Genomic DNA, 15,703 nt, shown 5'->3' on the forward strand with positions numbered 1-15,703 from the left:
AATGTTATTGCATTTGCACAAAGCTAATCCTGCTTTAACAGATATGACAAAACAAAAGGCCATCCCACCTCTAAACTTTCTTCCCTTAGAGCATTTAAGAAGGAACTGCAGATGCTAGAAAATCGAAGGTAGACAAAAGTGCTGGAGAAACTCAGCGGGTGCAGCAGCATCTATGGAGCGAAGGAAATAGGCAACGTTACGGGCAGAAACCCTTCTTCAATCTGAGAGCATTACAAGCAGGAGTAACAAACTGAAACCTCCACTGGGGGAAACTGGCAGTAAATGCAATGCTGAGTGTACAGCAGTGAATGCAAACTGTGCACCATAGCTGAGAGTTAGCATACTACCTGCAGACTTACTGTAATATCGATGGCAAGTAAGTTTAAATTTCATGTGTTGCTGCACCATTACAATAAATCATCTGTAAGCTTTCACTTGTTTTAACAAACCTGTTAAACTACAAATTACAAATACAGTTGAAAACAAGTGTAATTTCAAAAGTAGGGACAGAGAGGTGGAAAAATTCAAGGTAAAGGTATAGTGTAGTGCAATCAAGTCACATTCAAATCATGTATGTTATAAAATATATTCAAGTTATGGTACAGTTGAATATCGCCCAAAGTATGTGATTAAGCCAAAAGTGCCCTGTGAGTAGAATTCCTAATTGCAGCCTCCCAATTTTTCTCAATGCACATCAGTCACAGGAGCCCTAAAACCACCAAGTACCAGAGATCCCAGGTTCATGAAATGTGTCCCACACGATAGATCTACTCAAAAACAGTTGGATCCATGTGTAGGTGTCCATGTTAGTGGTATCACTGAGCCTCAACTTTCTCTATGCCATTGCATATTACTAACCTCTTCTAGGGAATTAAAGTTTGATTGTTTTTTGTGAGAGGAACTTTATTGTGTACAAATGGCTATGTGAGTGAAGGACATATTCTATTTGGAAATGACAGGGTGGAGGTTCAGGCCATGTTCTCTTAGCAGTGGGAATGTCTTATTTTATTTTTTCAGGCCTGACTGAATTTCCAGTCTTTCTGCAGAACATGATTTAAAGAAAGCATGGGGTAGGATGACAATTTAAGACACCAGCAGAAATAAACAAGTTAATATATTCTGATATTTTTCTACTGACTGCAATATAGATGCACAGTTGCAATTACTTACAAAATAATTGACATTTTAGTGCCCAAGTATTAGTGTTGGCTTAAAAACTTTAACAACCAAAAACTGGAAAGCTCAACTAAGTTACAATTTTCTGGCTGAGGTGGAGGTCATTTGTAAGCAAGCAGGTATCACTACATAAACCTTTCTGCTGCTTGTGCCAAGTCAAGTTACATTACCAACAGAAAATGAGCCAACAAGTGTACCATTACTTTCCATGGAGATATTTTCAATGCAACTAATTAGAGGATGCCAAAGATGTTCACATTATTCTCTGCTGCTATATTAAATAACTGTTTCCTGTCATGGTGAAGGTTTATGAAAGTAGTTTTTGTAAAGTCCACAAATGAATTTGTCAGATTTAAAGGGAGACATATCAAAAATTATTTCAACTGCTACGTTTGTGGTGTCGTCAGCAGGAACTGGGCCCTTCAAAGGCATGAAAAAAATACAAACACAAACGTAAAGAGTTTTAAAATGATTGGATTTAGTTGTAATACTCATAACATTCATAACTGTAACTAAACTGGAATTCCTGCGAAGTCTAGTAACATTCTAATTTTTTTTTGTATTTTTTGGTTTTCATGTGTAAACAGCAAAAAGTTTGAGAGTATCTGGATACGAATACCTGGGCATCATGGTGTTAGTTTGCTGTATATGAATCCAACATAAAAGCCACAACCCAATAGAAGAAATGTGCCTATTTAATCTTCCATAGTTTTCAGTTGATTTTTGGCTTGTTTTTATTCATCCCAAATGCAACACATGCAATACAAAATGCAACACATTGTCATACAGCATGGAAACTGGCCATTCAGCTCAATTAGTTCATCCGACCCAGATGCCTATCTAAGCTAGTCCCTTTTGCCAAGGTTTGACCCATATGCCTCTAAACTTTTCCCATCCATGTTGTTTAGTTGAGATACAGCGAGTCCGCACCGACCAGCGATCGCCGCACATTAACGCTACCCTACACACGCTAGGGACACGTTAAAATGATACCAAGCCAATTAACCTACAACTATGTTTTTGGAGTGTGGGAGGAAACCGACTTGTTCAAATGTCTTTCAAATGTTGTTAGTGTACCTGCCTCAACCACATCCTCCAGTGATTCCTTCCATATATGTACCATCGTGTGCGTGGAAAAGGTTGCTCTCAGGTTCCTATTAAATGTTGCCCCGCTGAGCTTAAATCAATGGCCTCTGATTCTTCATTCCCAAATTGCATTATTTGTATTAGAACTTGTATTAACTAGAAAGTCGTGTATATTGATGTTACATGCTGCATCAATTAGACAGCCAGCATCATTTTTAAATTCTTATTTAGAACACTTTAAATCTTATTTGATATAGACAAAATTACTGCCCGACAGTAGAGATTACATGTGTTATACTTGGTAAAAGTGAGTGTTAATGTAGGCATTAATAAATGTATGATATATCATTTGGATAATAACGTGAAGAAAATTTGCCTGGAAAGGCCACATGGACAGTGAATACAAAAATAAAACGACATTGCTGAACGGTGTATTATTTATAAACTTGTCTGAATGCATTTCAGTTATAGCATGTCAATTCCATGGAGGTTATGGTAGACATGTTCTGCATTAGTTGCATGTATGTACAGAGGCAACCTGCAACCCCAGTTACTCATCCGGGATCATCGTGGTTCTCAGGTGATATTTATGATCAGTCAGTCAAAAATTGTGCAAAGGTTGATAACACTTTACACAAACAGTAAAGAAAGGTCAGCGTCATTCTTTTGAGAAATAACACAACTGCTTACCTAATGGGGACAGGATTAATGCAACAAACCGAGTTAGGATACACAGGTAGCCTAATGATTTAACATCTCAGTCCCAAAATAATTTCATAAATAATTACAGCATATATCAAGCTCAATTTGTTTTTCTGGCACTGAGCAGAGCCAATAAAAATATTAAATTATGAAGTGAAGATCGCACACCATCGTCTTAAGTGTAGCTGTGGAGGAGCAGCTGGTCTTCACTGGGCCTAAAGAAACAGAACCATTTACGACACCAAGGTTTCCCTTTGCCAGAGTCACTTCATGACCTGGGAGTGCCCAGGCAGTGTTCAAACTTTGTCCAGCTATTCAATTCCAGGTCCCCAGTAAAGTAGATACTGCAACAAGAAAAAAGAGAATGGTAGATGAGAGAGTAGGCGTTAAAGAGTTTAAACTCTTAAGCATGGAGTGGCAGACACTCGGGGGCAGAATTAGAATTACCCAAAGCCTTCAGCCCATCATGAGAAGGTAACTGTATATACATTATCCTTTTTAAACAAGATTGTCGTAGTATGGATTTAATGCAAATTAACAGCTGATGCTTAATAATGACATAGAAAACATTTGGGTTATACCTTTGCACAAGATCCTATGGCAAACATAAAAATTGATTATGTGCAGGAATACAAGAGGAAGAAACCATTATTAGATTTCAGCAGATGTGTTCCTCAAATGCATTCACCCACCTTTGCCACAGTCAGGCTCAGTGAAATATGTAATTGATCATTGACAACGTTTTGTAAAAGCAGATGTTAAATATCTTGGATGATTTCTCTTAGATGAATGACAAATCAAATCCCTAATATGTTATTCTCTTCCCTACCACATAGAAAACAAGACTGCTTCAAATATCCCTGTACTGTGTTACTTGGACCTATTTTGTGCTTTGAAATTACCAATAAGGTGTAATGACTGCTGAAGAGGGGAGATGGGCTAGGCTTCTATGAAGCATCAACAGCAGCAAGAACCAGACGGCTCAAATTACTTGTTTGTACAGAAACCTCTTTTATATGTTCCATCAAAAAAATCAGGAAATTAGTATGGGCAAGATTGCGAATTTAAAAAAATAATTGTGCACATCAGAGCATGTACAGGAAATCTTTCTAGAGCAAAGATGTACAATATGAAATTTTAGTCAATACTTCAATATTACCAGTTACACAATGAATTATTATGCACCCATCAATACAAGAACTAAGTGCTATAACCATTTTGAATAATGCAAGGTCAAAAATCAGTTAATGGTGTGTTGCGCTTCCTAGTTACGGGAAGAACATTAGTCAGGGCATCGCATCAAGGCAATTGGAACATTCCCAATTTAATCTACAACCACTATCTCAGGATTAAATCTGGTTTTCAGCACTGCTAATATGTACCAATCCTGGAACCTTCCTGAGTAAATCAGGACAATGCTGGCAAACACCAACCTGATATGTGCTAACCTCTGGAATGGTGTGTTTGTCCCATCTTTAAATTAGACTGACCCATTGTTATCTCAACTGTTTATCCATGTTGGTTTTGCATTCTTCAAGACATACATGTATTAACTCCAAAACAAAATCTTTGAGGTTATCTTGCAGAAATCAGAATTAGCAGACTTGTTGGAAATGCCACAGCATAGGCCCAGTGTAAATATGGCCTCAATGCTCAGAAAATTGGTCAGGGAGAAACTGCAAGTTTGTTGATACTGGTAGTGAGTTTGATGGATTTTGCAAAGACACTGCTGGTAGTCTCTTTCTAGTGCCTATGTGAATCTCCATATAGGCCTCATATTGATGGGGGGGGGGAAAGGAGAGGAGAGAGCAGGAACCACTACAGTTGTTCCACAGATAATCAAAGGCTGTGCTGGCACAATAAATGTGATGATAAATTTCATCACTGAAAAGTGTCTTCACTGAGAGAAGTCTCCTGGGACATTGGAAGTTGCCACATTTTTCTGGATGTCAAAGTAGACTTCTATTATTAGATGGTGGTGTTCTACACTACGGTGGTGAGGGAATGTTTTGCAGATATTGACACAAGACTCATCCCCTTGTATGCTTCACTAGGAGTCAATGATAACTTGAACTTCAGCTCTGAGTGCACACAAATAAAATTGTCTGCTTACTGTAGGAAAGAACTGCAGATACTGGTTTAAATCAAAGATAAACACAAAATGTTGGAGAAACTCAGCCAGATAGGCTGCATCTCTGGAGAGAAGGAATGGGTGATGTTTCGTGTTGAGACCCTTCTTTCCTACTGTAGTTTGCTTGCAGTTGCGAACAGTTTCACTGCACTGGGACTTTGTGAATTCTGTTGCAGGAAGAGATTTTCAGGTGAATGAAGGAAAAGATTTAAAGAACCCCCTTGGGGGGAAAAAACCGTAACATTCCCACCAACCCCTGAGAATCTCTGGCCCATGGCAAACAATAAAGGAACAGCACTGGATGGCAATGAGAACCCAGAGTCCATGTGTTGAGTGCACATAGAAGCCTTCTGTAAATGATGGAACAGACTTACAAATCAACCAAATACAGTTCTACAGGAACGGGTGAAAGGTCACCATAGGTAAACAGAAATGCAGTGTTGAGTTTACAGTCAGATTAGCCGTGATCGTATTAAACGGCAAAGCAGGCTTAGGGACCCTGTGGCTTAGGCCCATTCTGAACTTGTTTATTTGTACGAGGTGGAATCAAGACAAGCATGTTAAGGCAAATGAAGGAAGATAGATTTACCAGATACTTAATTGAGAATTTGAAAGTGAAAATCAGTTACACCTTAAATGTATTCCAGTCATAAAGGAGGATGGAGAGAAACAAGAAGGGTCTACTAAACCCTGGCATTATATATTAAGCATTTATGGGCTTGCTGACACCCACCAGAGTTCTTGTTGAATGAATGCAGAGAGTTCCTCCCCCCCCCAACACATACCCTAATTCACCCTGCCTTAACATACCTGTCTTCATGGTGCTGTAGAGAAAAGGCCCATCTCAAATCTGAGAAAGCGGCAGAAACTTCTGGTAGTAACTTTTTGTAACATCAATCATGAGCTCCTGTGTGCACTCTGGGAGTTCACCAGTAAAAAGACCTGTCAGAAAATCCAAAAACAAAAACTCAATGTCCCTTCACCTCCTCCATAAGGGATTACATTCCTTTCAGAGATAAGATGAAATAAAAAGTTAACCACCTCAGAAAATCCCAATACGAGTACAGATAGTTACAACATCGGAAACGGCTGTCAATTCACAATAAGCAATGTAATCAGGACCAGATAATTAAGCTGGGATGATGAATGATGCAGATCAGGTAGTCTGAAGGTGGATAAGTGAAAGGCCTGCATAGTGGATTTGGAGACGATGTTTCCACTAGTGGGAGAGTCTAGGACCAGTGGCCATAGCCTCAAAATAAAAGGATGTACCATTAGAAAAATGAGGAGGAATTTCTTTAGTCAAAGGGTGGTGAAACTGTGGAATTCATTGCCACACAAGGCTGTGCAGACCAAGACAATGGATATTTTTAAGGCGGTGATTGACAGATTCTTGATTAGTACAGATGTCAGCAGTTATGGGGAGAAGGCAGGAGAATGGGTGACGAGCAAAAGATAGACCAGCCATGATTGAGTAGCGGAGTACACTTGATGGGCCAAATGACCCAATTCTGCTCCTATAATTTATCAACTTTTGAGCACTCCATATAATCTATAATGTTCACATGGCTGCGTTTTGGCACCATATCTAAAAGACCATCAGTCCAGCGCTCCCTCTGAACCACATTGTCAACACCAATCTAGATATTTTGCTCAAATACCCAACACATCGCCCCTGCCATGACTTTTAATGCAGAGCTGCAAAGGCCCAGTATAAAACCTTGAAAGGAAGAGACTGAAGTTAACCAGGGGAACTACATATTGTTTATACTCTTCAGTAACAAGAGAAGAAAAACCCAAGACCAAATGGAACCAGCGAGGTTTAGGTGACAGGCAACATGTAAATCACCACATCAACACAAAAGGTCTCCTGGCTCAGGGTGAATGCAGCAGCTTAAAGCTTTCACTCTCTTTCCTCATCACTCTTCTTTGTTAACTTATTCGAAAATCAAGGATTGCATGTTGGACATCAGAAACAGAATGGACAGAGGCAATCCACCAATGGTATGCCCCAATATATACAGATCTCTTACACCGAGGGTTCCCAACCAGGGAGGTAAATTTTGCCTACCCAAGGGGTAAATTTGTTGATTCTGGGTTTGTACATATTTTTTCTCATTCATTGACTGTGTTTGGTTCTGGTATACCAGTATCTGTTCATCATTAGTTGTTCATAAATAAGTGAAATAACATTGTTATGTGCTATTAAAGTTGCCAGGGGAGAACGGGGTGAAAAAGGTTGGGAACCCCTGTCTTACACAGTCAAACAAAAGCACAAAGATTATGAATTTTTTTGAAGATTCTGAAAACGGCTGATTCAGCTGTGAAAATCAGAACTTGCACAATCCAATGACTGTTGGGAGTTAGGAACTTCCTGCAACAGTACTTGCTTCTGTACCTGCCGCTCTCTTCAATGGAACAGTGGGAATGCAACATGATTAAAACGGTGCAATCACACAACTTAGCTATAACTGTAGGAGCATGGTCGTCACCCTTCTCCCCTTTAACAAATTATAACATTGGCCTCTGGTGACTATGCTCAACTCTCACAATTACCTGGGCAGCCAGAGAAGACAGTGAAAGGAGGGACCACGGTTTCTGGAGGAAGGACAGTATTATCCAGAATCTTGCAGCAATCTTTCAGAACACACCTCCGACCCTATAAAGAGATAAACAGCAGAAAAATACACACCCGTTTTTCTACATGATGGCTAAAGTCACCTATGGTTATTGTGTAGCTTTCTTATGAATCCCGATTATTTCTGAATTTGTACTGCAATGTAAGGAATTAAATACAAAAAGATTACATGTGCAACTGCACAAATGGAAGGACTCCAAAAAATCAACCCACACCAAAAAAAACCAGAGTCAGAATGCAATCTGATGAATCTTAAGACTTTGTATTGGGCCCACTAGTATTCAGTATATATGATAGCAAGTTCATGGAGAAACAGACAGCCTGTCGTATGATTGGATATATTGCAAATGAACTTTAATGCTGAGAAATGCAATGGTTATTATTTGGTTATTATTATTTGCAAATTTCTAAAAGAGGTACAAGAGAATCTGGGGATGAACGTGCATAGGTCAATGAAAGGGCAAGTTAAACATACAGGTGCACAACCTTTTATCCGAAAGCCTTGGGACAAGACACTTGTCGGATTTCGGACATTTTCGGATTTCCGAATGGAAGATTTTTAGCGTAGATTAGGTAGGTAGCGCGGGCGGCTTGAAAAGTCTGGAGCAGCTGCCTCCTCCCCGGAGACCGGGAGAATCATTGCATAAATGTTAGTCAGTTAGTTTGGAGGGATTTTATGTGGTGGTGGTGGAGTAGGGGTGAAGGGGGAAACTTTAATTCTTAGTCCCCTACCTGGTCGGCGACTCCCAACCTCGCGGAGCTGGGGGCTCCGTCCGGCCACGGGCGGCGCCGGTTGGAGCTCCGACCCCGGCAACTCTACCCCTGGCTGCGCGGCTCCAAATCCAGCGACGCTCCGCGAACGTTGGGAGTCGGCGGCCACAGCGCTCCGGAGCTTGCCGCACGGCGACCCGGTAAGGCATTGCCCGCTCCCCACTGGTATCCCAGCGCTGCGACGCCGCCGACTCCCGACATTCGTGGAGCTGGGTCGTCCAGCCGCGGGCCGCGCTCGATTTGGAGCGCCTCGCAGCCAGGGGTAGAGTTGCCGGGGTCAGAGCTACAACCGGCGCCGCCCGCAGCCCCACCAGCCACAGCGCTGCGGAGCTTACTGCACGTCGACCCGGTAAGGCATTGACCGCTCCCCGCCTCTCCGACCAGGTAGGGGACTAAGAATTAAAGTTTACCCCTTCACCCCCCCTTCACATAAAAGCCCTCCAAACTAACTGACTAACATTTAAGCAATGATTTACAGATGTTTAAGCGTCTCCCGGTCTCCGGGGAGGAGGCAGCCGCTGCAGTAGTACAGACCTGGGTTGACCGTGGGTCGTTTCGGTCACGACCGTTTCGGGTCAAGTTTGGCGCCAAACGCGAGCTTTGGTGTGCAGACGACATCTGGAAAAAATGGCCGGTTTTCGGAGTTTTTCGGTTTCCGGAACACCGGATAAAAGATTGTGCACCTGTATTTCAGTTACTTTCACTCCTGGTAAGAGGGCCGATACAGTGCCAAAAGAGGGCTCCAGTCAAGATGAAATAATAAACTGAAGGCCAATCTGCCCAAGATGCAAACAATCATATGACAATACATAGAACATAGAAATTCTTCCTGCTGTGTTGGTCAATATTTGTTCTTCTAACCACTGCCAACTGTGCACTGGTGGAGAAGGGAATAAACATGAAGAAGTACCAATCAAGCAGATTATTACGAATCGGGATGAAATTGCCATTTATGGCACAGCTACTGGAACTGTACACAATACAATTTGCCAATCCCACAAATACCCATAACTTCATTCCCTACAATCCTCTAGAAACAGATAATCCTTGCCTCCAATTGCAACGCTTTCAGCCATCCCCAACACACTTTGCATTTCCAATTCTCAAAAGGTCACTGGACTCCCCATTGAAAGTTCCTGCCTCCTACTTTAAACTACATACAAAGAGTATGCCTTGCAATTACACACTGCTCAGTGATTAAGAGGCGCTGTACTTACAATCACACAGTTCTTTCCTATGTGAACATAAGATCCAATCTGGGCAGCGTTTACCACACAGTCTTCCTCAATGAACACATGGTCACCAATGTGCAGTGGGAAAAAGGCAACTCTGCAATGCAAAGAAGTTACAATTCATTAACGGGTAAGTTAATACAAAATAAAGAAACACTTTCTTATACCTAATACCCTACAAACCATCGGACAATAGCCTGCCTCCTCCATCTTAATTAGCACCATCTTAATTAGCTGCAAAATATTTCAATCATCAGACCTTCTACCAGCCCTGGGTCATTACAATGCTGAAAACAAGGCCCATTCCACCCACTGATGCTGTGAGGACGGTTATTCGAATTTGGCACCGGGGTGAAATCAGAGGAGAGAGAAATGCCAAGTATAGAAGATAAGAGGTTCATGTGAAGGGGTATGCAGGAAACAAAGAGAAAAAGAGAGTTATGAATAGTTCAGGGTAATAATCTCCACAATGCATAAAGTAGGGGCACACAATGGAGTGTACCAACAAATAAAAGACAGAAAAGAAAAGGGTCTTCATCTGTATGTTTGCAGCATTTTTACCAAGATAGATCAATAGCAGCATTAATAGAAATAAATGGGCTTTTCTCTGGAAGCCATTAAGAGATGTGGTTGCATGGTGACCAAAGCAGGACAATTAGAAAGGACAGACAAAAAAAAGGGTATAGCAGCTCTCACAAATGATGAGAAGCTCAAGATGTACAATCAATTTGGATGGATAAGAAAGGCAAGTCACTGATGGAAGCGGTATATAAGCCTAATATAGCTTCACTCTAGGACAGAATAAAAATCCAGAAATAATGAGGAATTGTAAGAAAGATATTAATGATGTTCAGAGCTAATATTAGTCATCAGCTAGAATGAATAAATCAAATGGTAAGGATAACCTTGGAAAATCAAAGCAATTCAGAATTATGTCTTGAAGCAATACATTGCAGAACCAGAGGGCAGGCTATTTTAAATTTGATATTATGCAATGGGAAAGCTTCAGTTAATAGTCTTGTAGAAAGAAAATCCCCATGGAAAGCATGGTCACAGCTTGGAAGAATTTCAAATTCAATGATGCAGAGAAATGTGGATCTGAAACTAGTGACCGAACCATAACTGTAGGAGGCGAGAGACAGCAATCTCATGGGTTGAGTGGGCCGCTGGGGGCCCTGGGAATCTCTTGGATCAGGTGCTGCTGGAGGTTCGATAGCGGTCAGACAAGCACACGGATTAGATATGGCCTGCAGCAACACAGATGAGATGGTAGAAGACACCAACAGCATCGCCAGATCAGGTAAACCTCTGCAATTCCGACCATGGCTCGCTGCCAGGATAACGGGCCTTTAAGGCCAAGTTAAGACTTCACTTTAATAACTTTGAAACTTGAAGGGTACAAGATGGCACCGGAAATGTGGCTACTCTTGTATACTGCCTCAGTGTAATCTACTAATGTTTCATTCTTGTACTTGGGTATGATTATGCTTATGTATAGCTAGATTTTACTGAATTGTATGCAAAAAAAGGAATTTCACTATATCTAGGAACATGTTAGAATAAAGTGCCATTGAACCATAAAAAATATTTACAATGATACAAGCTCAAATTTGACAAACGTGGACTGGGAAACGGCATGAAAAGCTCAAACAGTAGATCATAAGGGTCTAATCTTATTGCTTTGGTCATTTATATGTCTTCCTCGTGCTCATTAATATAATTGCAAGGTAAATAATCACAATACATTAAACTGTATAGCACCTGTCTTTCTATAAACTCAGATGCTACACTGTTTTAACTAAATTATTTTGAATTGTACCACAAACCCTGCTCCGTTATTTGAACTATTAATAGTAAAAACAAAATTACATTAGAGCAGACTACTCAAAATGTATGGAGGAGATTACATCCAATCTTTGCCTGCTGCTAGTTTGCCAAGGACCATCATTATAAAAGCATGGGTTCATACTCATAGCTGATCATACCAGAATCTTTGCAAATATAATATACAACAGAAACTTTGAATAATAAAAGGCCATCTTCTGCAAAATTCGATTCAGAAATTTCTGGACGATGAGGGAAAAGGTGGATAAAGTAAGCTCTGGATTGTACAATGCAACAGCCTCACCCTTTGCTGAATTTCTTAAAAGGTGGCCTTATGACACTTCGGCTCTTGATGACACAGTGTCGTCCAACTCTCACATTTGCCAGGTCTCCACGGATTATGCAATCATTCATCACAATGGTCTGTTTCAAAAATAAAACAACCACATTAAATTCACGATGTGTAACAGCCACAGAATAGTTTGTCATTTTACCAAATGAAACATATCCAGAACACGAGATATCCAGAGGACAGCAGCAACTAATACAAGGGATTCCTGGGTTCTTAGTTCTGGTTGGAGTGGCTGTAGCCACAGACTAGAGGGTCACACATCTGGTCATTAATAACCAGGGTACTGAATACGTGCGAAAAGCAGCCCGAGTCGCTGATGCACCATAAACCAATACCATCAAACGGAATGGGTGCTTCGGTGGATGGGATGGGGTTGTAAGAAGCATAAACAGATGCGCTGAGATGCTGTCCATGTTAGAGAGCACGAAGATGAGGGCATAAAAAATTCAAATGCTTCGAGGGATTATACCGCATGACCAAGAGAGGCCTTCAGGACAAAAAGCTAACAAGGAACATGGGTTTTACTTCTAAACGTCTCTGATCCTCACGACTTATTGCCGCTCTGTTAACACTCAGTGTAACACTGTTCACAAAATTAAACATAAGTATGTCAACCTGTTTTGATTTGTCTGCTTTAGTATAGTAAGATGATGCAAACAAATGCAACACTGAGCCACACAAACATAAATTAAAGACACAAGCAACTGCAGATGCTGGAATCTTGCGTAGAACACAAAGTGCTGGAGTAACTCAGTGGGTCAGGTATCATGTCTGGAGGATGTGAATAGGCAATATTTTGGGTTGGGACCATTCTTCAGACTGATTGTAGTAGTGGGGGGAAAGCTAAAGGCGAGGTGGGGGCAGGATAGAGCCCGATAAGAGATATGGAGATACAAGTGAGGAGGATTTCGATTTGTAGATGGGTGGACAAAGGTTAGAGATGAAAAAGAGATGGGTGGCAAAAGAGGACAAAAGTAGACAAGCAGACAAAAGAGTGTCAGGTAACAAGAGGAATGGAAAAGTAAGAGGACAAAAGCAGGAATTAGGATCGGTGACCAAAAGCTCAATCAAAGACATGCTTAAAGAACATTTACCAGCATGAGAAAAAGAGTTTTGGTCCCAGGCAGCTGATGGTACAACCACCAGTGGTTTCAGAATGAATGTTCAAGATACCAGAATGGTGGAGAGTGCAGATTAAAATGACAAGGGATCTTTGGCAGTTACAGGAGTGGATCGAATCATGAAATAATTTGATTTAAATATAAAAGTTTGGATTATAAAATAGTAACCTGGATATTACAGTATTTGCTGGAGTTTAGAAGAATGAGGGGGGGGGACCTCATTGAAATGTACAGAATAGTGAAAGGCTCGGAGAGAGTGGATGTGAAGAGGATGTTTGCACTAGTGGGAGCGTCTAGGACTAGAGGTCATAGCCTCAGAATTAAAGGACGGTCTTTTAGGAAGTAGATGGGGAGGAATTTCTTTAGTCAGAGGGTGGTGAATCTGTGGAATTCTTTGCCACAGAAGGCTGTGGAGGCAAGGTCAGTGGATATATTTCTTCTTCTTCTTCTTGCGTATGGAGTGCACAGCCTAAAGTTGTAGGACAACTTGTTCTATTTGATCTTATTTGCTATCCACGCCAGGTAGATTGCATTAGTCAAAACAGGGCAGACCACAGTGGATATATTTAAGGCAGAGATAAATAGATTCTTGATTAAAACGGGTGTCAGAGGTTATGGGGTGAAGGCAAGAGAATGGAGTTAGATGGGAGAGATAGATCAGCCATGATTGAATGGCAAAGTAGACTTGATGGGCCTAATTCTACTCCTATCACATGGATATAGGTCAGAAAACCGATGTGAATTGGACAGAAACGTCAGGACACAGACAACAGAGTTGTGAATGTGGCCCAAATACTGCATTCAATTATGCGTTTCTGCGACATCTATTCCATTTACCTTTCCATTTAGTACTATGTTCTGACTCCCACACAGCACAGATTGCCTGCTCACCTTGTTACCAGAGGCCTGCAGATAAAACACGTAATAGTTAGGGACTTTACCAAGCATACATCTCCAAGTATGGCCTGGAACTCAGAAATTTTATGACATATGATGAAAAAATGGGTCGACGGGGCTTGTATTCACTGGACTTTAGAAGGATGAGAGGGAATCTTATAGAAACATATACAATTCTTATCGGATTGGACAGGTTAGATGCTGGGAAAATGTTCCTGATGTTAGGGGAGTCCAGAGCCAGGGGTCACAGTTTAAGAATAAAGGGTAGGCCGGTTAGAACTGAGATGAAGAAACATTTTTTCACCCAGAGAGTTGTGAATCTGTGGAATTCTCTGCCACAGAATGCAGTGGAGGCCGATTCACTGCATGTTTTCAAGAGTTAGATTTAGCTCATAAGGCTAAAGGAAGCAGGGGGAATTGGGGAAAAAGCAGGAATGGGGTACTGATTTCAGATGATCAGCCATGATTATATTGAATAGCAATGCTGGGTCGAATGGCCTATGCACCTATGTTTCTAACCCCAATTTGAGAGGAGGGGAAAGCAGCAGTTACAATCACAACCAATCATGCATCCCCATAATCTTGTCAAAGGAACGCCCACCAATTTCAGGAACCCCGCACAGGATGCAACCCACACAGACCCAACCAAAGATCTTATAGAATCTTTGGACCCAATCACCTAAACTCCCCCACCCAAATCACATTGTATGGATGTAGAGCCCTGCACCTACAGCAAAACAATGCCCCCTCAAGTCACCCCGGACACAACTGTGCCCAATCCACAACCCACTATCCCACCAATGAGACCAGCCCCACCTCCACTCCATCCACATCCCACAGTGATAAGCCCCCCTCAACACCAACAGGCCTCACCCAATTCCCCACTGACAGGATTCATCATTCCCCACTGATGGGATACATCTCCTCATTGCACAATAATGGGATTCTTCCCCCGTCCTACAATAATGGGATTCGTCCGCCCATCCTATAATAATAGGATTTCTTCCCAAACCCTACAATAATTGGATTGTCCTTCTCTTCCATCCTACTCTAACATCGCCCCCACCCTTCTCTGGCGTCCCTTCCCACCTCCTCTCTCTCCCCCACTGACAGGACTCACTCCCATCCCAATCCTTCAATGACGGGACATCTCCATCCCCATCCCCATCCCCATGACCATGACCATGACCATGACCATGACCATCACCATCACCATGACCATGACCATGACCATCACCATCACCATCACCATCACCATCACCATCTTTGATCACCACCCCAAACCCTCCACCGACGGGTCTACCATCCGAGCCCGGAGCCCTGGTTTCCGCTCTCGATCATCCAGCGTCCGAAGAAGAATAAACACGATTCCCGCACTGACTCGCTCACCGTCTCGATGTACTCCGCCTTGTTGTAGAGGATCTCGCACAGCTCCATGACAGCCTCCTCCCTCCCTCCCTCCCTCCCTCTCGCCGGAAGCAGCCAGCACTTCCGGGGCAAGGAAAACCCACACCAAAATAATTAATCTCTTCAAATTCCTTTCTAGCATGTTGATGTAAATCAATTAAAGTGACAACGTTGGAATAATTAATTTGATTCCAAGGTGAGGGAGTGTTCATGATTGAAGCGCCAGGGCACCAATGACAGGGCCGATCTCCCTGTCCCGTCCTCCGATTGGCTGATGGTGGTATGGGCGGGCTCTCCGCTGATTGGTGGGAAATGGCGCGGACCAGTTGTCCGTCACCTTCCTCTCCCCTCCCCCTTCGCCCAACG

At 42.0% G+C, this 15,703-nt stretch overlaps 1 protein-coding gene across 1 annotated transcript; it reads right to left on the bottom strand.

The window, feature by feature from the left end:
- Positions 1–1,634: 1,634 nt before the first annotated feature.
- dctn5 (dynactin 5) lies at positions 1,635–15,443 on the bottom strand. The gene is made up of 7 exons (XM_055651308.1): positions 15,320–15,443; positions 13,871–13,939; positions 11,865–11,983; positions 9,722–9,833; positions 7,652–7,754; positions 5,906–6,037; positions 1,635–3,308 (listed from the first exon to the last, which is right to left on the bottom strand). Exons 1-6 carry the CDS (start codon positions 15,365–15,367, stop codon positions 5,940–5,942), a joined length of 549 nt encoding a protein of 182 aa, XP_055507283.1. The 5' UTR covers positions 15,368–15,443; the 3' UTR covers positions 1,635–3,308; positions 5,906–5,939.
- Between the last annotated feature and the right edge of the window lie 260 nt (positions 15,444–15,703).

Source organism: Leucoraja erinacea, chromosome 20 (genome assembly GCF_028641065.1).
Source record: "Leucoraja erinacea ecotype New England chromosome 20, Leri_hhj_1, whole genome shotgun sequence".
NCBI classification, from domain to species: Eukaryota; Metazoa; Chordata; class Chondrichthyes; order Rajiformes; family Rajidae; genus Leucoraja; species Leucoraja erinaceus.

Coding starts and splice junctions, on each gene's coding strand:
- dctn5 (XM_055651308.1), bottom strand. CDS start 15,367: ATGGAGCTGTGCGAGATCCTCTACAACAAGGCGGAGTACATCGAGACG. Junction 11,984..13,870: donor ACATAGTACTAAATGGAAAG/GTAAATGGAATA, acceptor TTTTTGAAACAG/ACCATTGTGATGAATGATTG. Junction 7,755..9,721: donor TAGGAAAGAACTGTGTGATT/GTAAGTACAGCG, acceptor ATCTCTTTATAG/GGTCGGAGGTGTGTTCTGAA.